This window comes from Sesamum indicum, linkage group LG8 (genome assembly GCF_000512975.1).
Source record: "Sesamum indicum cultivar Zhongzhi No. 13 linkage group LG8, S_indicum_v1.0, whole genome shotgun sequence".
NCBI lineage: Eukaryota > Viridiplantae > Streptophyta > Magnoliopsida > Lamiales > Pedaliaceae > Sesamum > Sesamum indicum.
This window is the reverse complement of record NC_026152.1, coordinates 2604991-2630023: the sequence shown is the minus strand read 5'-3', so window position 1 is coordinate 2630023 and position 25033 is coordinate 2604991. Positions and strand designations below refer to the sequence as shown.

At 33.6% G+C, this 25033-nt stretch overlaps 4 protein-coding genes and 1 non-coding gene across 6 annotated transcripts; 3 read left to right on the top strand and 2 right to left on the bottom strand.

Moving 5' to 3' along the window:
• Positions 1254 to 3618, top strand: LOC105167584 (GDSL esterase/lipase At2g23540). Its single transcript, XM_011087357.2, has 5 exons — positions 1254 to 1556; positions 1675 to 1805; positions 2316 to 2564; positions 2730 to 2985; positions 3160 to 3618. Exons 1-5 carry the CDS (start codon positions 1265 to 1267, stop codon positions 3381 to 3383), a joined length of 1152 nt encoding a protein of 383 aa, XP_011085659.2. The 5' UTR covers positions 1254 to 1264; the 3' UTR covers positions 3384 to 3618.
• On the top strand, positions 9193 to 10277 carry LOC105167467 (dof zinc finger protein DOF3.4). Its single transcript, XM_011087211.2, is given in 2 exon segments — positions 9193 to 9832; positions 9834 to 10277. Coding segments are annotated over 2 exon segments (648 nt in total). The 5' UTR covers positions 9193 to 9517; the 3' UTR covers positions 10167 to 10277.
• Positions 11645 to 14910, bottom strand: LOC105167466 (autophagy-related protein 101). Its single transcript, XM_011087210.2, has 7 exons — positions 14721 to 14910; positions 14576 to 14612; positions 14199 to 14284; positions 13676 to 13771; positions 12871 to 13036; positions 12609 to 12771; positions 11645 to 11905 (listed from the first exon to the last, which is right to left on the bottom strand). The coding sequence occupies exons 1-7, from the start codon at positions 14751 to 14753 to the stop codon at positions 11830 to 11832; spliced, it is 657 nt and encodes a 218-aa protein (XP_011085512.1). The 5' UTR covers positions 14754 to 14910; the 3' UTR covers positions 11645 to 11829.
• On the bottom strand, positions 16804 to 20103 carry LOC105167465 (L-ascorbate oxidase homolog). Of its 2 annotated transcripts, XM_011087207.2 has the most exons (9): positions 19958 to 20103; positions 19548 to 19730; positions 19331 to 19440; positions 18782 to 19052; positions 18566 to 18662; positions 18127 to 18472; positions 17668 to 18033; positions 17501 to 17579; positions 16804 to 17230 (listed from the first exon to the last, which is right to left on the bottom strand). In XM_011087207.2, the coding sequence occupies exons 2-9, from the start codon at positions 19686 to 19688 to the stop codon at positions 17024 to 17026; spliced, it is 1617 nt and encodes a 538-aa protein (XP_011085509.1). In that variant the 5' UTR covers positions 19689 to 19730; positions 19958 to 20103; the 3' UTR covers positions 16804 to 17023. The 2 variants fall into 2 exon arrangements, with proteins under 2 accessions (XP_011085509.1, XP_020551736.1); XM_020696077.1 differs by lacking the exon at positions 19958 to 20103 and having other exon boundaries at positions 19548 to 19921.
• Positions 24942 to 25013, top strand: TRNAW-CCA. Its single transcript has one exon. It is a non-coding gene; the product is annotated as a tRNA-Trp (tRNA).

Sequence of the window (25033 nt, the reverse complement as noted above, 5' to 3'; positions counted from 1 at the left end):
GACGTATTTCTCTCTTACCCATTTCTCGTTTTACTTGGTAATGAAATTGGGCTAAACCTAACAACAGACCCGACACATTAATGGGTTCCAGAGGAGGATTTTGAAATCTTCTGTGCAATTGGATCGGAGCTCCAATAGCCCGATATTGGATCTGGGCTTGGGTCTCGGTTTATTTCTCCAAAATTTGAGGATGCCTTAAAGTGAAAATTATTATTTTTATTTAATACATATAGATATTTATAAACTTGACGTTTAAAATTGAACATAATCTTATTTATGTAAAACATACTTAACCCTCCAACTTTCTAAACGCGATTCTTATAGTCCTAAAGTTGCCTAACGATTTATGATGTTGACACGATAAAAAACACTCGTGTTTTTCACTATAAAATTATTGATTGAATTTTTTATATAATAACATAGTTTTGTCAAAATAATAGAGTATATTACTATCATCTCACCTGAATTTTGATATAATCACAAATACTTTGATGTTGTTTAGAAAATTACAAAACCACCTTCCCTCATCTAATGACGAATCCATTCCATAACTTGTGCTAGGTTTTCATTCATGGTGAATTGACCAAAATTTCTTTTTTGAATCATAATTTTTTTATTGATTGAAATCATAATCTTTTTTATAAACTAATATGCTCTATAAATTATTTAATTTTTCCACCCTCATTTTTTTTAAAAAGAATATTAAGATTAATATAGTAATTTATACCTCACCATTTAGGGGCTACACAATTATTTTCTATTTAAGTGGGGTTTGTCATTATATCAAAACTAAAGGAATGTAGCTATAGTTGTATAAAAAAAACGAAAATACCAAGAAGACAATAAAAAAAATTAAAAAAAAAAAAAAAAAAACCCATCTGTTTAGTTCAACATTACACCACCTTCCTAAGATTTTTCACACACAAAATTCTCCCAAAAATTTTCAACCCATCAACCAAACACACCTAATTAAAATTGTCACTCATTTTTGTCCTTAACTTGTACAATTATTTATATATTAAATAATATGTCTTTGACTTAGGTCCATTTCCTTGTAATAAAAGCAAGTCCTTCTAGTCCATGCACGTTGAGACAACACAGCCCAAATGTGGATGACCTAACCCCAGAAAACCCCACCATCAACACATAATTCCCATTCCCATACACTAAAAGCGTCAAACCAAAATGCAACTCCAATTAATTTAATCCTTCACAAGTTTCCCCCATCTTCATATATATCTTCACATTGCTTTTCTTCTTTCCCATGAAACTCTATCTAATCATGGCCTTAATCTTTCATCACAACGTTGTTGCTTTGCTTCTTGTCCTATTCATTACAAACCAGTTGGCATCATTTGTGATTGCCCAAGATGACATAGATTTGTCCAAGGGAGCCTCATATATCTTTGGAGATTCTTTGGTTGATGCAGGGAACAACAACTACTTGCAAACCCTCTCTAAGGCTAATATTCCCCCAAACGGTATCGATTTTAAGGCCTCTGGAGGGAACCCTACCGGTCGGTACACGAACGGGAGAACCATAGGAGATATTGTTGGTAAGATGATTAGTCCAATCGTGTTTGTCTCTTTTGTAATGTTAACGAATCGAATTGACAAAGGGTGCAGTAAATTTTAACTCTTTCTTATGACAACTTTTTATGTTTTCTTTTGCAGGAGAGGAGCTAGGGCAGCCGCAGTATGCCGTGCCGTTTCTCGCCCCAAACACCACCGGAAAGACTATATTATATGGCGTTAATTATGCGTCGGGAGGAGGAGGAATTATGAATGCTACCGGAAGAATATTTGTACGTTATGATTTTTCATTTATTATTTATAATTTTAGAGGATGTTAATTTGGATGGACTTATAAACTCTTTAAAACCTTTGATTTATAAGATGTTGTAGAGTAAATGTGGTGATTGTTTTAGAAAATCAACTTATAAAATCCAAAAAAAAAGATATTATGAGCTTATAAGATCTTTCTGACCAAAGAGAAGAAAAAAAAAAAAAAAAAGAGTACATAAGGTACTTTTAAAATTTCAACAAACTCCCTCGATTTTTATCATATTAGATATAAAGATTGTCATAATTAACAATATCTCTTATAATTAATCTTCATGATTGTATCTTATCCAAACAGTTCAATAGTTTATTATTAAAATAAATCTTGACATCTTATAAGATTCATAATCAGCTGATAAAATATATTAAATAAGTTATGACGATGTTGTCTATATAGTTATTACATCCTAATTAATCAATTAAAGGTTTATAAATTAAATAGTTGGTGCATATACATATATATATATATGCAGGTTAACAGGCTCTCGATGGACATTCAAGTGGATTACTTCAACATTACGAGGAAAGAAATAGACAAGTTATTGGGTGCATCAAAGGCGAGAGAATATCTGCAGAGGAAATCCATATTCTCCATTACCATAGGGTCCAATGATTTCCTCAACAACTACCTCTTGCCTGTAATATCAATGGGTGCAAGAATATCAGAAACCCCTGATGCCTTCGTTGACGACATGCTCAATCATCTAAGAGCACAACTTACGGTGCGTATTTCAAACTATCGTGCCCGAAACATGATATATAAGTTAGAAAAAATAATTTAAAATCTTATATTACAGACCAATGTTACATCTCGTATAACTACAAATACTTCTCGTTTGTTTGAAAAATTATAAATATGATCGTGTAAATTATATATAATATTGCAGAGACTTTATCAACTGGACGCAAGGAAGTTCATAGTGGGAAACGTTGGGCCAATTGGCTGCATTCCCTATCAGAAGACGATCAATCAACTGAAGGAAGATGAGTGCGTGTCGTTGCCGAATAAGCTGGCGCTTCAGTACAACGCCAGGTTGAAGGATCTGCTTCAGGAACTCAACGAAAACCTGCCTGGAGCCACCTTCGTCCATGCAAATGTCTACGATCTTGTCATGGAACTCATCACCAATTACGCCAAATACGGTCAGCATCCAAAAATATTTCGTAGCTATTCAACTATTTTTTATAGTGGGTTTGCACGTCAAGTGGCGTGTTTAGATATTAAATATTAAATAATTTTTTTTATTAACAGTTTAAACTTTTAGATGGAATTGTCATTTAACGAGGGATATGAACATTAATTTGAAAAAATTCCAGGATTTATAACAGCAAGTAGAGCTTGTTGTGGGAACGGAGGGCAATTCGCAGGGATAATCCCTTGCGGGCCGACGTCGAGCATGTGTTCGGACAGGGACAAGCACGTTTTCTGGGATCCTTACCACCCGAGCGAGGCCGCTAACGTTATAATCGCCAAACAGCTGCTTGACGGCGATTCCAGATACATATCTCCCATGAATCTCCGCCAGCTTCGAGATCTCTGATCATTTTGCAATATTTCAGTTTTTTTTTGGTTTTCTTCAATTCGGCTTATTATGAGCGAATTATAATTAATCGTTGTAACCTTTTGTTATGCTTCTTCTCTTGTTTGTGCTCTGTTTGGATCAAAATTGAAGAAAAAATATTATTCCACCCCAAATAGGCTTCTGAAATGTCTTCAATGTACGTACGATACGATGATTTACTGCTTAATGAACTTTGGAATAAGTCATGTTTCTAGATTTCAGCTTATAAAATCTGATGTAAGATTTGTTTGATTGACGTGGGAGGAAAAGAGAATGAAAATTAAGAGGGAGGGGAAGTGAAAAGGTATTGGGAGAGAGAATAATAATTTTTTTACCAATTATTTGGTATGATTGGAATGTGAATAAATCTTAATATTTTCACTTGTTTGGTACGAGATAAATAGATTTAGAAGAAAATATTATCTTCTGTAATTTTACTGAATAATTGTTCTCTTTATTTTATATTAAAAAATAAATAAATTAATATTATGCTGATATAATTTTAGTATATAAAAAATTAAAAAATCTTATTAATAAAAATATTTATTAAACAAAGAACAAGAATATTTGTTATCAATAAAAAATATTCATCGTTGATCTCGATGCAATAGTTTTTCAGTTATTTTGTTATCTTTTCTCTTGCAATTATACAGTGTTATCAATGGGAGGAAGAAAAGAATTGAAAAAAAAATACTTATATATATATATGGGCAATAGAGTAAATAAAAGTAAAATATATACTTGACTTTACACTTTCACTTTTCCGTCCAATTTCAGACGGAAACGAATATTGGACTCAGATGAATTTTATATACATTGAGTTTTACTTCTCATCCATTTCTTCCCTTAACCAAACACCAAATTATCTCTTATATATTTCTTTTTATTTTTACTCCTCTTATGCTCCCAATTATACTTCTTTAATTAATTTTTTCTTACCATCAATTTGAATTGCTATTCCTATTACCATTGGACAGTTTGTTTCTTAGACGTTTTGTTTTAGGATATCGATTGGGCCAAACACTGTCTTAAATTTATTTGAATTTATCTACAATAAAAATAACATATTATTTAATTATTTTTACTTTGAGTTATTAAATTTTAATTTTACAAGAACTCGAAATGCTATATAGATTATAATAAGAAATAAAATAAATTTATTATTTTACATATTAAGCCATAAGGCCATTCGAGATTTAAAAAAAAAGGTATAAGGCTATTTTCGGCCATTTAAATAGAATTTTCGAATTTACTGGAGTATTTAAAGGTTTTAATAGTAAGAGGTGTTTTTGATACCATTATTAAGAGTACATTGTTTACTTTTTGTATTTGAGATAAATGGTTAATAAGGTTGAGTTGGATAAAATATGGCATAAGAAAATATGACTATTATTGTTGGTGTTTGTTCGATTAGAATGTGGGATAAGATCGGATTATACGATCATACACCTAAAATTAGATTAAGTTATCAATCTTTAATCGGGGCCTGTTCATGAATTGCTAACGGGTAACTATTTTTACAATAACAATCGTAGACTCAATCCACCTTTTTCAAACTTTTTAGACACCCTTTGATATATGAGCATCAAACTAGACGTAATTAATAATTTACCATTATATTACGATATTGGTAGTATTAATTACACACAGTGTATGTACAAAAAGTTGAGACTTATTTTCAATTGGGATATAAAAATGTATGTATGTTTGAAGGAGGAAGAATTTATATTCTTCCTATGACAACAAGACAAAAAGAAAGGAAGAGTCTCTGAGCCTCAGGAAGCACAAGAACACACACACACACTCAGACACATACAAACACATGTCTGTGTGTGTGTCTGAGAGAGAGAGAGAGTGTATAGGGGGGTGGGGGTGGGGGCATGGGAAGCAGAATAAATAGAGCATGCGATAATGTGGTATTGGTTGAAAAGGACTTGATAGGGAGTGGGTTCAATCAGTGAGTGGTCAAATTGAACAGATGAGGGACCTGATCAGGGGCGCCGTGAGCAGGAGGAATGTAAGTCAGCCGGGGCCCTGTGCCCTGTGCCCTGTGCCCTGTGTCCTGCCCCTTCACCATCCATCTACCAACATTCTACACTCATCACTCCACTCCCCCAATTCAGGGGACTTGTCTTCAAATACATTTCACTTGAGAATCTTAGACATCATTAACTATATTCTCTTTATACTATTATTACTTGTTATTTTTCACTTGGATTTGTTTTAAAATCTTTAATTTAATGCACAATTTATATGTCGCCCTCAATATTTATAAACACAATCACAAATCAAGGACATATTGGGATAGATTATATAGTGTTGTATTTTTTTTTTTAATTTTTAGCTATTTTAAGATGGGTTAATATGCATATTAATCTCTCTCAAGTATACTTAATTATCACAAAATGTTCATTTTATTAAATCTGATTAAAACAATGTGTAGTCGTTGTAATTCTATTACCGTATTGATGAATAAGTTAAACTTAATTTTTATTGGATCAAGTATTACGGTATAGTGTAATAAACTCGTGATTTTATATATCTTAATCATAATTCAATTTTTTGAATATTTAAATTAACAAGTTAATGATTACAGGAGGATGGTGATAGTGATAGTGATAGTGGGGTGTGATTACTGATTAGTGATTGGTGCAGCGATGAAGGGGTATAGATAATGATCACATACAATTTGAATTGATTGATGTTGGGGGAACATGGGAATTAGAGTGGAGAAGAGCACAGGGGGAGAGTGAGTGTGGGGTAGGACAGACAAGGGAACGAGAAATCCGGCAAAGAAGAAAAGCAGGGGTGGGTCCCGCTGATGCGGGGGGAAGCAATCCAATAATTGCACCCCACGCTACTCCGACATCCATCATTTTGTCTGTCCAAATCACCCCTCTCTCTCTCTCCTCTTCTTACATGCGGATCTCTCTCTCTGTCTTTGTCCTTTTCCCTCTCTCTCTCTCTCTCTCTCTCTCTCTCTCTCTCTCTTCCCACTTGAGAGAGAATACGAGTTTAAGGTAGAGTTTTAATAAGTATTTTTAGTTATGATTATACTAATTATAAACTTTTTAATATTAATAGTTCATACACTATGCAATTTTATTTTATTCAGACATTCAATAATTTATTTTTGAAATAAAACTTAATATTTTCTAAATTCATATATAAAAACTTTATACAATATAGGAATAATAATTTCCCTTTTTTTGAAAAAAAAAATAAAGGTAGTTGAATGCTTGTAAGTTGAAAACATCTGCTAATATAGATTATATACTAGTCTTTTCATTCTATCCATTTTTTTTTTTGTCCTTAAATTTGTGCCTCAATCCAATTTGAAATAATAATAAGAAGCCGTGATTAAATAATTGTCGATTTATTTTTACATTGTAAAATCATCATTAAATGTCTAATTGGTAAAAAATTGAGGTTTCACAACAAAAAATGATGAGTTCAAATCTTACGAATGTGATTGTATTATTATTTTTATAGTAGTTTGTTATTTTGTTATCTCGTTCGCACATATCGATGATTTGAATTATTGATGAAATAAATTACAGGCTAAAAAGCCATTAAAAATGCTGAAATCATAATAACTAACAGAGAAGAGGACAAAAATGACATGAAAGGCCACACCAAATCCAACTATGCCTTGATAAGTATGAGCAATTAGAAATGTAAGATTATTAAATTAATGTTGACCTATCATATGTTGTAGTGTCATAATCCCAATGATATATATATATATATATATAGAGAGAGAGAGAGAGAGAGCATCACACTTTCACTCTGTACTGAAGCTACTACAGCATTATGTGAAGCCCACTACATTTTACTATGTTGTAATAATGATAATAATAGCTCTAGACATCACCACACATGTACTACTCTTTTCATTATTATTTTTTCTTTTTTTTCTACCATAATATTTGTATCTTTTTAAATAAAAAAGTTATGAGTTAAATAGAATGTGGTAAGTTGTTGTTACAAGACAAGATTCGGAACAACAAAAATAAGTAAGGAGTACTAACTAGTTGAGGACAAACCACTTGTTAAGATTGTATGAGGACAGTTTTACTTGCCTATATGAGGAGTATGTCGAGAGTTAATCTTTGTAAGTATTTATATAAGCGATCTATGTTTACGAGAATTATGTTGATAAATAATTTAACAAGCATAGATGGTTTGGATTAATTATGTCGATTGGTAATATGGGACCTAACATAATAATTATTAAAAGATTAGAATGTTTTTAATGTCACGAAAAATTACATAACGAAATAAGAATTTGCATGTTTTTACTCTTAATTCGAGCTGTATGATGCATCTTAGGTTGACGGACCTCAATACTACACATCATATTGACATGATTTTCGGACAAGTGTACCACAAGTATTTCCTAATTATTCCTAACATCTTATTTGCCAAATATAACTCTGGGCCTATTTCATATTTTCTACTCCAGACAATCATATTGACTTGAGCATCGAATAACTATTGTTAGGGCATATCTCGTGCTCCTCGACTGTGACTTTTGGATGTAGCAAGATACATAAATATATTTGAAATCAATTCGACTGGACTTCTCGATCACAAGGAATGACATTGTGCTGCAGTTGGACCTCAAATTAATAGATAATTTATAGGGTTAATTAAACTTCGACTCCCTTTGAAAATGCAAGATTACACTTTTCCCCAAAATAATTTTTCAAAAAATCACTTTTACACCTGATATTCTTTTTTATAGGATTTGGACGAAAAATACTGATATTAGTAAAAAAAATTACACAAATATCAAATTTCACCCTCATTTAATATTTTTATGTAATATTTTTGTACTTATAAAGAAAAACATGTAATAATATTAACCTCACTCCGTATGTATATATATATTATATTTATCCCTTTATAAGTACAAAAAATACATGGCAATGTTAAATTAGGACCAATAATATTGAAAATTTATGTAAATATAAGTCAGCATTTTTCATTTAAAGTGTAACGGAAGGGGGTTAAGTGTAAAACGAAAATTTTTCAAGGATTATAACTATAATTTCAAAACTTATCCAAATATTTAATATTTTTAGAAAATGCCTAAATGTAATTAACCGTAATTTATATACATATTGTTATAAGAAATCTATGCTTCTTGGGACATACTTTAATTAGTGCAATGATCGAACTTGAAATCACTTAGGCTGTATTTAAATTGATAGATTTGGATTTAGACAAATAATTTGAAAAAGTAATTCAAATAACTAAATATCAGAAATTTTTGCAATATATCAATATCGAACAATTGAAGCATTTAAAATCCAATGATGAGTTTCAAAATAATCCCAACAAATTTAAAAAAATTACTAGAAAATCTACGATCTCAAATACTTTGTAACAAAAAAGCAGATATAATGAGACCCTGTTTGGACTTCATTATTCCCACACACACACACACATATATATATATAGCTTAAGCATGAGAGCATAAATGATGTTGGTAATAAATACATATCCTATTACAACATGAACAACAACCAAATAATTAATTGCGAGTAAATTGAGGGGTTGGATAGGATTGTTACATGTGTTTTAATTAAAGGATGCTAATGCTAATGAAACCCATCCACTATTTCAAAACTCTCTAAAGTTGGAAAAAATTATATACACATGATATATATTAGATTAAGTAAAAAATGAGATAGACTTTACCATAAAAAATCCGAGACATGAATTATTATATTATATGCTTAAATATATGAAAGCGTAGAGCACTAAAAAGGTAGGGTTGTTGATTCCTAATCCTACAGCCCCCAAAAGTCGAATAAAACAGCCCACCCAAACAAACACACCCTATATTTCGAGCCGACTGAAAACATGCATTCCTCTCAGTCTCAACATAAACCTCTGTAAAAGCTGTTCACCACTCTCAGAACTCAGACCACACCGTTTCACAATAATTCAATTCTGCGCTGCGCACAGTCTCTCTGTCTCTCTCTCTCTCTCTCTCTCTCTCTCTAACCATCCATATTAAAACCCCCCTTAAACCCATAAGTCTTCATTGCATTTTCAGTTATACGTTGCATATACAGTTATTGTTGCTGCGGGAAGAGACGGGTATGGCGACGGATACGAGTCTGAGGAAGGCGACGAAGTCGGCCCAAGTGGGCGCTCCGCCGCCGGAGCCGGAGCACCTCCCATGCCCGCGCTGCGACTCCACAAACACCAAGTTTTGCTACTACAACAACTACAACTTCTCCCAGCCGCGCCACTTCTGCAAGTCCTGCCGCCGCTACTGGACTCACGGGGGCACCCTCCGCGACATTCCAGTCGGCGGTGGCAGCCGCAAGAACGCCAAACGCTCCCGCACAAGTATCTCTTCCAGCGCCACCACCAGTGGTGGAGGCGCCTCTGTTTATTCATCAGGTCATCATCATGGCCGCCGATCAAGGTGGGGTAGTGCCGTACGTGAGCGAGGGTAAGATGAGCGGGAGTTTTACGTCGTTGTTGAACAGCAGTCAGGGGAGTGGGCTTCTGGCATTGGGTGGGTTTGGGCTTGGGCTTGGGCTTGATGAGGTGGGGTTTGGGCTGGGAAGGGCTGTGTGGCCTTTTGCGGGAGTGGTGGAAGGTGGGCCGACGAGTGGGAGCGGTGGCGTGGCAGGTCAGACGTGGCAGCTGGAGAATGGAGAAGGTGGATTTGTGGGAGGTGGAGATTGTTTTGCTTGGCCAGATCTTGCTATTTCCACTCCCGGCAGTGTTATGAAATGAAAAAGAAATGTTTTTTTTTTTTTGGTTGTTTTGAAAAATAGTTGTGTATCAAGAGTTGAGGAGTTTGTCTTTGGTGATAATATTATCTATGTTTCTATGGCTTCAACTTTATTGACGCTTCCCTACTACTTCAATTCAATGCCACATTGTTTTTTTAAAAATCTTACATTAGGATTATTATAAACTTAGAAGATAGTAGCAAATATAAAGGCATGCTCCAAGTAAGGACAAATATTTCTAACGAGTAAAAGATATATAATAGAGAGATACAACAAAAAGTAGGATATTTTAGGCACATCAAATAGTGTTGGTAAATTGTTAAAAGTATGATAATAATTTAGAAATTTGATATTTGATGCGTAAAATTAGTTACTATAGTCTATAGTGGGTTTACAATGGTATAGATATATAATACTGACTTGTCCTAGTGCCCTCAAGGTTAAGCAATCGTGCAAAAACACATTTCACCTTGTTTTTATTCTTCAGTTCTGCTACACTAAGGTCAAATTCCTAGTCCATCGGATCTCATTTATTATATAGTTAGTTAAAATATAAGTAGATCTAATCTGAAACAAAAATTGGTCCACGTTGGGCCAACATCTTAAAAAGGGTGTTTCACATTGCGGAAAGTCTCACTGTTTTTACAATAGTATCTACGTCAAATTTACACCCCACTAATGATCACGGCACTTTATCCTAAATTCATACTTTATTTTTATTTCACTTTACATATATGCCAATTTTACATCATTTTTTTTAATATTTTAAGATTTTGAATATATTATAATGTTTGTGCACTTAAAATATTAGTTTAAAGAAGAGGACTATTATTTGGACGCAGTTAAAAACTTTCAACCACAATTGTGATGAAAAATAGAACGCGAGAGAAGGATAATTGATTGTTGTTGTGCCTGCATAAATGAGGAAGCCTGCACTGCAGTTCAATTGCTCTGCCTCTGCCTGTGCATATAATTATAAGCCGGCTTCTGCAATTATGGTTTATATAACTAACACATATGCCTCTACCCTATACTTTTTACGTTAGTCGGCTGTGCTGTGGTAACTGACATCAAATTATGAGTTCGTTTTCTTTTTTTCACCTCCATTCAGATAAAATTATTGAACATAACATCGCGGGGCTGCAGATGGTAAAATAATATAGTCCTAGCCTAGTACGGTCTGTCGAAAATGAACTAATGAGTCCTACTGGCAAGATACTTATGTTTGATCTCAATTGTCTTTCTTTTGATTGTTGATGTCTGATATGAATTGAAGAGGTTCTCATAAGAGTCAATATGAACCTTGATCCTTCCTGTAACTATTAACTTCTCTACAATATAGGAGCCATTAGTGGTTAAAACTAGTGTGTCGTTAATACAACACAGACGAACACATGTAAGTCAGATACCTCATCTTTTAAAAGACTGGGTATTCATGCACGCAGTATACGAAGCATCAAGTTAGTAAGTGCAACAAGAACCACAATAAAAGCCATGGTTAAAGATATCTAAATAAATATGTGCATATCAACAGCTTCTTTCGGAGTATCAAATTTTTTAACTTTTTCCAGACTTACAGTCTACATATTCACAGGTGATGCGACTCTCCGAACTTCTATAGAAGGTGCCTTGTAAGAAGCAGACCAGCTCAAAGGCTTAGCTAATCAGCTGAGCATTGTAGGATGCCCAGTTTGGAGCATTCTCTTGAACATGTCCATCCCGAAAGCAGAATCTGATGAACTATAGAGAATACGGCACATAACTTAGCAACTTTTACTTGGCATCAGGTAGCACAGCGAAGAAAATAAATGTAACAGTGGAAAAAATGGTGATAATTCATGGGAATCATAAAACTGGATCAGCAATACTGTTGATGAAAGCTTGGGCAAATTATTGTTTTCACCAGTGCTATTGTTGACAAAAGCTCGCTAACAAGTAGATTTGCCACAACTGTGTACGATTATACGAAAAAATGTTTCGCCATACATAGACACCACTCTATCAGACTTAATTAGCAATCTTGATAAGCTCATCCTCGTTTTCATCACTGAAGCTTTCTGAGGCTTCAAGATGGTAATACTAAGCAAACTTCATATAAAAGCTAGTATCAATTTACATGGTGGAAAACATCTAGCTTACGTTATCAAAAAGTGGATGCACATGAAATTTATATGCAAACCCGTAAAGTGTCAAAGTTTGGAAGATTTACTTGTAATACTTAGGCACACCCACATAATGAAGAAGTTTTTAGATTTCTAAAGTTCTACCTCTGGAAATAAAATTTGAGTCTATTTCAGAAAAAGATACCACTAATTCAAAAAGAATTAACAAGTTTTCCACTAAATCATTATACAGAAATTTCAATGGAAATGAAAGTTGAATAGAATGGTAGAAAGACAATAAAAAATCACGATATCATGCAAAGGACAGAAGTGGAAAGTACCTTGAGATAGTAATTTCATAGGGAAATGAAACACCATCAAGGTTTGGTATTGGAGGAACATGATCTCTCTTTTCATTCACAAATCTGATTATCTGAAACAGAATATCACGAAGTGAACATTCTAGTGCTGTGCGCCGAGCTCTCCTTGCCTCAGCTGCAGTGTCTATAGACATTGACAATGAATAAAGGTGAAAATTATTATCATGCCAATAACTAGCAAAGGAAGTGTTGAATTTCTGAGCAATTGCAATAACATATATACCTCCAGGATTAACTTCTACTTTGGGAAGATGAGACTTGCCAGAATGTCCTTTTGGATTTTGTGTAACATTCAGATTTATGTACCACTGTTCCCAGTGGAGGCGTTCAACTTTGTTACTGAACCATGTTGCTTGTTTGTTTTTAACTTCATAGAAGGACAAACATATCTGCATCATCACATTCAAGTTAAGGAATACTAAACAGACTAACAATATGAAGAAAAAATATTACAGAAATACCAAATAAGTGAAGAGTCAGACTTCTGCTCTCCATTAAACAAAGATGTCTAACCATAATCCAGTACCACAGACATCTTGCAGAAACATTTTTCAACCCAGACTAAATGCTGATGAGCAATACTTCTTTGAAGAAAGGGAACACAAATTAAGTTACTGATATATCATAATTCTTAAAATTTGACCACTTAAAACCATTATAAAGCATGTATACAACATACACTACATGCTATGAGCCTTTGAATTGAAAATGAAACATATGCTTCATACATTCTAATAGGCAACCAATAACAAATAAATAAGACACAATGTGTATCCTCAGAAAATAAGGCAAGCACATATGTAAATGTTGCATTTATGGAGAAAGTTTATGTGCTCCCATAGAAAGACAACTTCTTCAGAAACAAAATTAAAGGACCTGATAAATCTCATACGGATTAATTAAGAAATGGGAAAGGATAACCAGACAAACATATAAAAATTGATTTAGCACTGAGATATAAAAAGTAAAGGAAAAATCACCCAACAATTGAACATGAGGAATGTTAAAGATAGAGACAATCCATGTACCTGATTTTTCTTGTTAGGGTGCTTCTCCACCTTATCAATAAATTGGTCAATCTTCTCATCTATTTTCCTTTCAAGTTCCATGTCACCACATTGCACCTGCACAATAGATATCAAAAGAAGCTCCTCACCTCTTACCACAAATGAGAAACATTGATCTGTGGTAAGAGACATTGATCATCAAAGAAAAGCAAAAACATTCAGAGCATAAAGAATCAAAAGTATCTTCTACAACCAGATAGTTACAAATTATTAACCAGCTCTGTTACCAAAAATTTAGAGGCCCCAAAAGATGCCTAATCATTTGAGGTTACTTGGAAAGTTTTCTTCAAACATAAACTCATAGTTTTGACCACTGATAAAGCAAAAATCAAATCAACAGCCCGAAAAATTTTAGCTTGGATAATTCAGTAGCAGCTGTAGTCAGAATTAAGCATTCAGCATCCATGCATCAGCCAAAATGATATGAGGGCATCAAGGGAAGATAATATATGGCAATCAGTTTCAAAAAATGCAGAGTACTTACATATGTAATCTCAAAAAGCTCCAGATCAATGTCTTTTGGGCGCACTAGCCCTAAAGCTCTGTGGAAAAAAATAGTGTGTAGAATGCCTGCAATCCAACCTTCAACTTATCAGGAGTTCTTAATCACAAGCTATCACTGTATCTACAGGTAATTAACTCACAAAATCTGAGCTTGTTTGAAGAGTTAAACTACCCATGGACAAAGCGATGATAAATCACAAACTAATCAAAACAATAAACCTCATTACTAAGAAACCAGAAAATTCAGTCCAAATTCTTTGGTGCAACTAATCACGGCAATTGTTCGTTCATACTAACTATCAAAATCGACGAATCATCACCAATTCCCAAAAAGGGGGAAAGAGACAGTAAACTCACACCGGAGAACTTCACGTATCTCGAAGTGCTCAACTTCCTGCATTAGAGCAAAATCATAAATTGCCCCTCAAGAACTCCGATTAACCATTCGTGTACGTACATACGTATATATGGATGCTCAATTGCGAAGGGGAGAGATCCTTACAAGTTCTTTGAGCTGGCAAACTTCGCAATTCATCGCGATTGCTGGAAACGATGAGAAAAACCGCAGCTCGAACGAATTGTTGGGTTTCCGGGCGAATTCGATCGGAGAGAAGCACAGAATCAGATGAACCCTGCTTCTGATAGCGTCATTCCTTTTCCAGTTGGGAACTTCTTCTTATAATTGCATTATGGTCCCGGGAAAAAAAATGTTTATAAATACTTTTTTGTTTCAAAATAAAAATAAAAACAATTATATTCAAAACATTAATCAATAAATTAATATATTAAAACCATAATAATAATAATTTCATATAGAATGGAATAATCAAAAACTTCGATGATGGGATATGAGTTTATGATCTTATGTTTATGAACTTATATTGATAAAACCATGAGATCAAACTTTAATAGATAGGTCACGATTTTATCGAGAAAAAAACATTATTTTTGGATTTGAGTTTTAGTTGTTTTGTTTTGTGTTTTGAAAATAGAGAAAACAAAATAGAGATAAGTGAGTGTGTGTTGAAAATAAATGATATGTTTGGATATGTGTTTTGGAAAAATTTAAAATATTTTAAAATAAGTGGTGTATGTTTGATGTTGGGATTTGGGAGTCAAAAATTACTGTTTATTGTCAAATCATGTATGTTTTATATTATGTATATATATAAATGTATATATATATATATATATATTATATATAGAAAGTTGAAAAACATAAAAACACGCAGATAAGATGTAAAAATACAAAAACAAACATTGAGTGTGTTTTATCTTGTCTCGGGAAATGCAAAAACACAAAAACCAAACAAATATTTTTAAACTTGTGAATCGAATTAATTCCTAATTGATTTAATAAAAAAATCAACTATCACTTATTAAATCGTATATTACGATGCCATCGTGTACTAAATTACTTTGTGTAAGTACAAATTTGTATATATTACGTCAAATTCTTGACTTATAAAATTATTTTTATTTTAAATTGTAATCAATAAAGTTTAGTGCAAAGTATTCATTTCTAACCTAATTTAGGTCCAAAAGAGGTTGGAAAGTAATTTTTTTAGATACAAGGCCTAAAATTTAGTTCAACAAATAAAAATTAGATCTAATTTACTGTATCATTGTATACAGAGGGTGTTTTGCGTATGTATATAAGAACATTAAAATATTTTATAAGATATTTAAAAATTTATAATATTTAAAAGTGTTTGATAAGTTTTTTAGAAAATAAGTTTATAAAATGGGAAAATAAGAACTTTAAGTTAAGAAACTCCTTTAATTATGAACACATTTGATGGCGTTATTAACTTAAGCATCAGAATCGTAATACATGTTTTCGAGATTAGCCCTTCAATTGTTTCAAGATTTTCAACGGTAAAATGTAATTGGACTCTGATATAAATTGCAAAATTATCATTATGAATATCATATAAATTGTATAGTTTTACTTCATCCAACCATTTCAAGTATTTATGTTGAAGAAGATTTAACATTTCATAATATGTATGAGTAAATGAGTTTACAAGATATTTAAAAAACAAGTTCAACTGAACACACTCTTAATCGAATTTAGCCAATAGATCCTACACAATATTGTCCTCCATCCCTATATTAGCTCCAACTGTATTTGATCTGGGTAATTTCTTCCCAGTATCTTTGAATCCATTTCTTGTTTGTTAAATTTATTTTGTCACATATATCGTTGCTCTATAAATATAAGTCACTGACAATTATAACGATCAACGTATTAACATTTAATAATAATTTATAATCCCTAATTGGAAACTTTGGAAAGCAAGGCAGCTAAGGCAGGGTACTATAGGGAGCTAAATCGACAAATAGTTAGTGCCTGACCTCCTAGTCGGAGGGCAGAAACGAAACAACAGCTAACGCTCTATCAACGGGAGAGAAGTGCCTTAGTTGGGTCCTAGTCAGCTCCCTGTAAGCCAAAAAGCATGAGGAAAGCTGACATAGCTGAGGCTAAGGTGCTTCTCTCCCAACGAGAGAAAGTGACCCTCGGGTGAGGGGCACGAATGAGGGAGCTAGAGTAAATAGGCTGGTAATTAAAAAACAACTATTACTAAAATACACGGGCACAAACATTAGCAAGAATCGAACTCATAGCCTCATAATATTACATTATCCAAAATGCGCACACTCGGTAAACAAAGTAATTAAGATTAACTAATCTAATGTGTTTGGGTTGTACAAATTCAAAGAGCTAAGATAAAGCGACCCTGTGTGTAGCAGCCAACCTCTTATGACTGGAAAAAAGAACATAAATATTCTCAACAAATAAACTTAAGGATGTCTTCTGCCGACAGCTTTGCCGCAAAGCAGAGCATTGTTAGGTATGTCATATTCATTTGCAAGACTTGGTGTTGGATTGTAGACCCTGAGGTAAAATTGCTGTCCCAGGTATTGCCTTCCCCACATTGCAGACCTCAAATTCCACATTCCCTGGTTGTCCAATGATACTAATATAGCAGTCCAAGATTTGGGGTATACCTGCAACACAATTTCAGCAATGTTTTTAGGACAAAACTATAAATCCTATAGACAAGAAAGTTGAAATCTGTAGCAAAGTTCCAAAAGCAGAAATGTATGTCAAATACAAGATGAAAACGGTCTTGGTGAATGTTAAGGTTATTGTTGGATTGTGAAGTTTAACTCAACATTACACTTAAGACTTAGCTATTGCTGTTCGTGTCTTTGATTTTCCTTGTTAGCTCTGCACACGTTTCACAATCTGTTTTGCAGTTTCCTAACAGTCATTACCTGTGTAGTGTGTCTAGTCAAAGCATCAACAAGGTTGTATGCTTTCCTGCTAGCTTGTGTCCACTGTCCCGTCCCGAATCTGTTCGAACAAACAAGAAAGAACATGAATCAGATACCTAGTTCCTTGATCAGCAAGATAAAAATGTCTTTTAGACATGATGGCCTACCCGACGACCCAAAAATCATAACCATCGAGATGCCAGGACTGGATCGTGTCCTCATTGTTCTGAAAGACAACTTCAATGAATTCATGGAGAGAAGCTCCCATCACAGATGTGGCCAGTTTATTAGAACTGTCAGATGGAGCGGTCTGAATGGAGTTTATGCTGAAAACACCAGGGATGTTGAAGTAATCAGCAAGCTTAAGAGGGGTGTCAGAGTTGATGAAAGAATTCCCATTGATGGCATATCTTTGCTTCCCATTGATAATGGGTGCCGAATTAGCCAGGACGATAGTCCTTGATGTTGTTATTTTTCCGTAGTGGAAAGAGCCCTGCGGGTTTGGCCTTGCAGCATTTGAGGTCAGGTTCCACCTGAAACACCAACCATGTTGATCTTATGGGCTTGTAAGATAAAAGGGGATGAACGTAAAATACGGGTGTAAAGACAACTTTTATGAGCTATACCTGTACGATCGAGCTTGGTCCATGGACCAGGCAATGTCGTCAGTCGGGCCAGATGGTACAGGTCCAGAAATGGCAGCGCGAGAGTTAGTATAGTGCAGAACTGCAATGGCAGTGAGGACCGTCTTTGTGAACCTCGTAGATGCGACTATATAGTAGTCTTTTGGAGATTGATCCAAGGTGACCAGGACAGTCACTGATTGCCCCACATGTACATCAAGAGAATCGTACATGTTCTGAAGAACGTGAGATCCTTCAACCTCGACAAGCTTCAATTTGTGCCCCTGAATTCTAAAGTTAAAGGAGGTGGACAAGCCGAGGTTTGATACCCTGAACATGTATGTCTTACCTGGAAATCAAAGCAAAATAAAGAGTTGCAGTTTATAGTGCTTAGACAACTACACACTTTCATAACATCGATTAGCAACTATTAGGTCCTGACCTTGATCACCACTGAAGGAAGATCGACTCTGGCCATTTATAAGGATGCCGTCAGGGAAAGGTAGTGGTTTCCCTGAATCAAGTACTTGTTGCAATGCCTGCAGCACATTGCAATAATCATTGATGCTTGTGTATGAATACATATAGTACCAATCTGCCAGTAGAGTATTTATTTATACATGTGTATAAATACACTTATGTAATAAGAAAATCTGACCTTGTGATTGCTCTTGTACCAATCACCAATGAGCAGGCTGAAGTCTCCGGCCGGCTTGGCATATGGGACAGGAATCACTGATCTTGCATAAATGTTAAGTACTCCAAACCCACCAGCAGCTCTGTGCATCAGAGTCGATGGGAAGTACGTGTAGCTACCAATTTGATCCTTAGTTTGGAACTTGTACGTGTAATTTGAGTTTGGAGGGATAGCACAATTAGTTCCCAACATACCGTCTTGCCAAGAATTCTTCCTCTGTTTGATCCCATTCCTAGTTCATATAAACAAGATTAAACACTTGTAAAGCATAGGCTGAGGATCCTTGAGATAACTACTTGAAAGCATAGGCTGAGGATTCAAGGATCACGGGTAATTAAAGCAATCAGTTCCAACATTGTTAACACAAATAGCTACTGTCGGTTTGTTCAACAATAAGGACATAATTACTGCAGTAACAAGGCAAGAACATGGACTGTGTGATGTAAACATCAATTACAACAAAAGTTGAGCATGTCTGGACTTGAAATTGCATAAGGGAATGTGACTTACCATGTCAAAAGGAAAGGCTGGTCCAGCTTATTGATGAGGTTAAGGATTATGTTGTCATTGGTCACAGTATCAAGCCTCGGACCAGGAAATTGACCATTGATGAGGATGACCTGCAAATTCAAACATTAAACTCTCTTCAATCTGACTCTCTCTCTCTCTCTCTCTTTCTCACACACACACACATTTGAAGCAGAAAATCTCAAGCACTAGTATGAACCTGTTGAGAAGGGCCAAGTGGGGAAGCTGTTCCATAAGTGACTGTCCAAGTATAATACTTGTAAGCATCCTCTGCTTTCACCACCCAAACACTCCAAAAGGCCAAAACCGAAAGCAAAGACAGCAAAACTTCTCTCCCCATTTCCACCAATAACTCAAAGAATGACAACCCAAACCTCAGTATCTGCAAAATCCCACTTCACATTTGTCAGAAATCCTCAATCCCAAATCAAAACTTAGTTTAGCGAAATCAAAGGTAAGTTCACTGAACTATGAGACTACATCAACAAGAACAAATCTTGACATAACTGCAAACAGTTAGACCAACTTAAGTGACCACACAACAACAGATCTGAAGTGGGATTTTAAGCAAATGAACTAAAAACAGACAAAATGTGGAAAACAGCATACCAGGATTTTGTTATAAACTTCTGCAAAAATGGCAAGAATGTGATCAGCTAATCTTTCTTGAAATTATGTCTCTTTTAGCTGTCTACAACAATCCCAAAAGTGGGGTGTAGTTAGTACGTAGATTTATACTAAGAACACAGTTATGTATAAATAGAAAAAAAATTACAGGTACTGATAATTAAAGTCAGAGTACTTTTAAAATAAATAAATAAAGGGAGGGTTCAGTGAGTATGCCTGTCTGTCTATCATTGCCATCTTTCACATTCGGCGCAACTCACGCGTTTCCGCGTTATTATGAATGCCTCCATTTTTGCAAAATTTTACTGTTCACCGCAGCCGGGGAAAAATTAAAAATAAAATGATGTATTAAGTCGAATTTTAAATTTGATTAATATTTTTTTATTTGTTATCTAATTTGTATTAATGTAAATAAACGTTTCACATGGTTGGACAAAAAGTACGAATGACTTATAATAAGTTTTAATACATTTTCTCTCTAGCGACATGCTTTTTTAAGATAAAATCGTAATAATCATAAGAACCAAAACGGATGAGACTCGTTTAATAGAGTACCGATCGAGTTGCAAATTATATCACATATGAATTAAAAATATATGACTAACTTACCATGATTAGAGGCTGCTATATAAACTATAATAAGAAGTGAAATAAATTTGATTTTTTTTTATACATTAAAGCATAAGGCTATTGGAAATAAATTTAAAAGAAAGAATATATGATTAGTTTTGTCCATTTAGGCAAAATTTTCAAAATTAGAAGGTATTTAAAAATTTAAAGCGCAAAGGTTGTTTCTGACAAAAATGGAGACTGAACAAGAATTTTATGGGTATAAACTCTTGTTTTTCTCGAACAAAAAGGATGTTGGCATATATTGAAATGTGTACAAAAATAAATGAAATACATGGAGAAATATAAAGCATTTTTAAAGATAATATATTGTCGTATAAATTTACTGTGTAGTTGTGGACCGGATCTTAATTTGTATGTATATCGGGAGGTGCGAATTAGTTCAATTCACGAGGCAAAGCAGAGCAACATGGAATTCAGCCTTCACATGCCTTTATGTGGGTACAATTTTCATGTATGGGCAATTGCACCCTGCACTAGGTGTGATATATTTACATATATCTCAAGTTCAGTTAAATTCTTTAAATTACTACGTCTGGGTATTAGATAAAAAGAGGTGAAAGAGTTAAATCTTAAAGTAATAAATACGTACCTAAAACATACGAAGAAGTCAGTATTTATAGTTGGACATATATATCAAGAGATGCATAGAGAAGATGCGTAGCTATCTGACGAACATGCCCAGGTGTAGGTTATACGCATATTCACGGACATGTCTATTTCACCGAGCCTCCTTCTGAGGTAGAGCCCAGATTGTTTTACTTTTTGTGCGAATCGAAACTTACTCAACAAAAAATTTCACTATCTTTATAACCATTCTAGTTACGATAGTCATTTCCTGGGACTTTGGCCGTTGGCTCCCCTGCCATCAGGTCACCAATTTTCTTGACCTTCCGGCAGTGGAGAGACGTCAGCCCTCATAAATGATTTTATGACTTTATAAAGATTTATGTTCTCAATAAACAATCGCCAAAGCTTGATCATGCGACCCTCTTTGCGAGGACGACCTCTTCTCCCACAATTACGGGACTATTTGAGTGATGTAAATTTATTATACTCCAATCGTGGAAGGTCAAGAATTAAATAATTATTTTTCAGCATCATCACAAAATTGATAATAATAACCTTGACCACTACAACTTACATTGTAGCCTTCCTGTAGATCTAATTTTATGAACAGGAATTGTTTTTCCATAAACTAGGTAATTCTTATAGCATGAAAATTTTTAAAGTTTTTTTTTTTTAAAAAAAAAATAAATCTAACCTTGATAATTCAAATATTGGTTGAAATTTTATACGGTAATAGTTAATCTGTCATATTTTAATATCTTCATTAAAATTTTATATGAAAATTTATTTAACTAAACGAAAATACGGTGTATATATATGGCATTCACTTTAAAATTTTATTAACTCTATGAATTATTGATAGGTCTGATTTAAAATTGGAGGGTTTTTGTTGAAATTTCGAAAATATTTTAATTTAATTTAATATTTTTACAAGATATATACATTATGCTGACCTAAGCTTATATCTAATTGTGTTTATTCCCAAATAATTGGCAATGATGATGTGGGTCCTAAGTATATATATATATATATATATATATGTAATTATTTAAAAATATTTGGTGAGAAGACAATGTATATAGATAAGAGGACAGAAAAATAATAATGAGTAGTAGAAAATTAATTGAAAAATCATTGACGATGGCTCCCCATGTGAAGTGTTGATTTCTTTAAGGTTTTATTTGAGCCATATCTCGTTTACATTATTACATTCACCCACACAAACATACCAAGAATTAAAGGGTTTCGCTTCGAATCATACGAATATAAATATATTTTTATTTTATATATTTTTTTAATACTTATGCAGTCAATTCATACGTATACACTCAAAGTGCGAATACGAGAAAGTTTTGTACTCGAACTATTGAGTTATCCCTCTCTGAGGACCTACTCTACAGTAATTTATTATTTCTTTATTCTATTTAAGTATATTTATTGATTTGAAATTATTTATTTATTAAAAAAAAGAAAAAAGAAAAATGAATACCCTTTGGTTCCTTCCCCTCACTTTATTTCTCTAAAGTCATTGTAAAACATAATAGAAAACAATTACATGTCTAAAAAACCGGAATTGGTCAGGTCCACAAATTAGGGGGTTTCATTAAGAAGGAACCTTAAAGCAATATGCTTCACTTTGAAGTTAAGAGACATCTTCATTCCTTCCTCCCTTTATTCATTTCACATACTCATAATCTTTGCATTCACATGTCAACTTTTGTGGCAATGCCTCTAAAGTTTGTTGTTGGAAAATGGTGAACGATAAATTAAAAAAAGAAAATTTATTTAATTAGATTAAATTATAATAATTGATTAATTAATTACAATGTGCGACACATAATAAATTCTTGATACGCGGATGATGGTTGATAATGCACAATCATCATCCATTCGTGTTTAACTTACTGTCAATTACTAAAGTGATGTAATCTTTGATTGAAATGATGCGTTTATTCTGGTAAAATAATATGTTCTTTGGTAAAATGAGCAGTTTTGTCAAGCATGTTTCACATTGAACGTATCTATATAATGACACATTTCTGATATCTATAAATAGGGTCACTATTCACTTTATTTCCATTCAACCATTATATAGCATTTTTAATGAGCTATTATAATTTTCAAACTTTGAAATATTATTTAGTTTGTCGTTATCAAAGTTTATAGTGCTATTATTTTAAAACAGTAAATTTTGTATTTTGGAAAAATAAATTACCTTCTCATCGGCATCAAAGCGCCACAATAATTATATTAAATATAAAAAATCCAACTTTTATCTCGACTTCTTGATACAACAACAGCATATCCTTAATTCTCGCTCCCTGAATTGACGCGGATATATAAAATCATCATCACAACAGGCGCATTAATCATACATGGGCATGCATTAATAGTCATGGAGTGAAGTCAAAGGACTAATTATTAGTTATTTCAACTGTGTTGGGTTTTCATGGTCATGTCGTTTAAGTTGAGGGTGGTACTCAGTGCAGGTTTTAATTTGTGCAAAATATTTTTTTAATCTCATAAATAAAAGGCAAAATATATTTTGGTATCATAACTATGGTAAGTGTTATTTTTAGTCCCATAAAACTCAAAGTTACGTATTATTAATCTAAAAAAAATATGTGCGTTGTGGTTTTGGAACTAAAAAGGCGTTAATAATTATGGGATTAAAAATTTCAAAAAATCACAGTTTTAGAACTAAAAAAACGTAATTTTAAGTTTTATGAAACTAAAAGCGTATAATTGTGGTACCAAAAATAATTCTATCCTTATTTTATGGGACTAAACAAATATTTTGCCCTTTTAACTTAATTCATCCACTCTGTGAATCTTGCAAACAAATTAACGCAAGCTAGCTATCATATGTTACATATCCAGTTCATGCTCACTCATGTCTGAATGGCCACTAGATTTAGTATATATACAAGCTAAGTGTAGTTAAGGGTATAAGCAACTTTGAACGTGGGGTTTTGACTTTACATCCTAGTTTCCGATGTACTCTTTCTGTAGGTTTAAGGAAAGGAAAAAAGAATTATTCCAGGGTTCAAGATCCGTTAAAGGTTAGCAACTTGCAAATTATGTAATTAGGGTTATGAGCTGTTGAATTTCACTAGTACATTAACAAGTTCTGCTTGTAATTAGGTAAAAACTTGGAAAATCGGGGTAAAACCTACGAATCATTAAACAAAGTAATTATAGAGAGAAATGATGGATAAATATTTAGAAAATTTTGCATGATGTAGTATAAACAAATTTTGGACGTTTGTATGGTCAATATTTGGCATAGGCGGATAGTGCCACGTGATTATAGTATCAAGAATCCCTTAGATCAAATGAAAAATTCTTGCCTTATTAGGTTTGGTTTACAGAACAAAGTGTATCACACTTGTTATGTGATTGATCATTTTTCATGAACTATACACCAATCACAGAACAAGTATATTACATTTGCCCTATAATTAATTTAAATTCAATCGAATCAAATCCGAACTAGATATTCCAGAATCAGGTCACCATTTGGTTCAAATTGGTTGTTGAAAACTAACAGAAAAGGGCATGAATCCTAAACTACCATTGCACCACGGATCCAATTGTGTTAGCTAGAGACTCAAAAGCCCCAAGCAATGAATATCGAATACCAGCACCTGATTGGCCTCAGCTTGACCAAAAATATTGCAAGTCATGGGTATTACAAGCTTAAAAAAATCCCATTCACAGTCTCCATAAAGGATTTTATTATTTGTTGTCAATATGGATCACAACCGGATCCGTGGCGCAATGGTAGCGCGTCTGACTCCAGATCAGAAGGTTGCGTGTTCGATTCACGTCGGGTTCAATTCCCCCGATCAATATGGG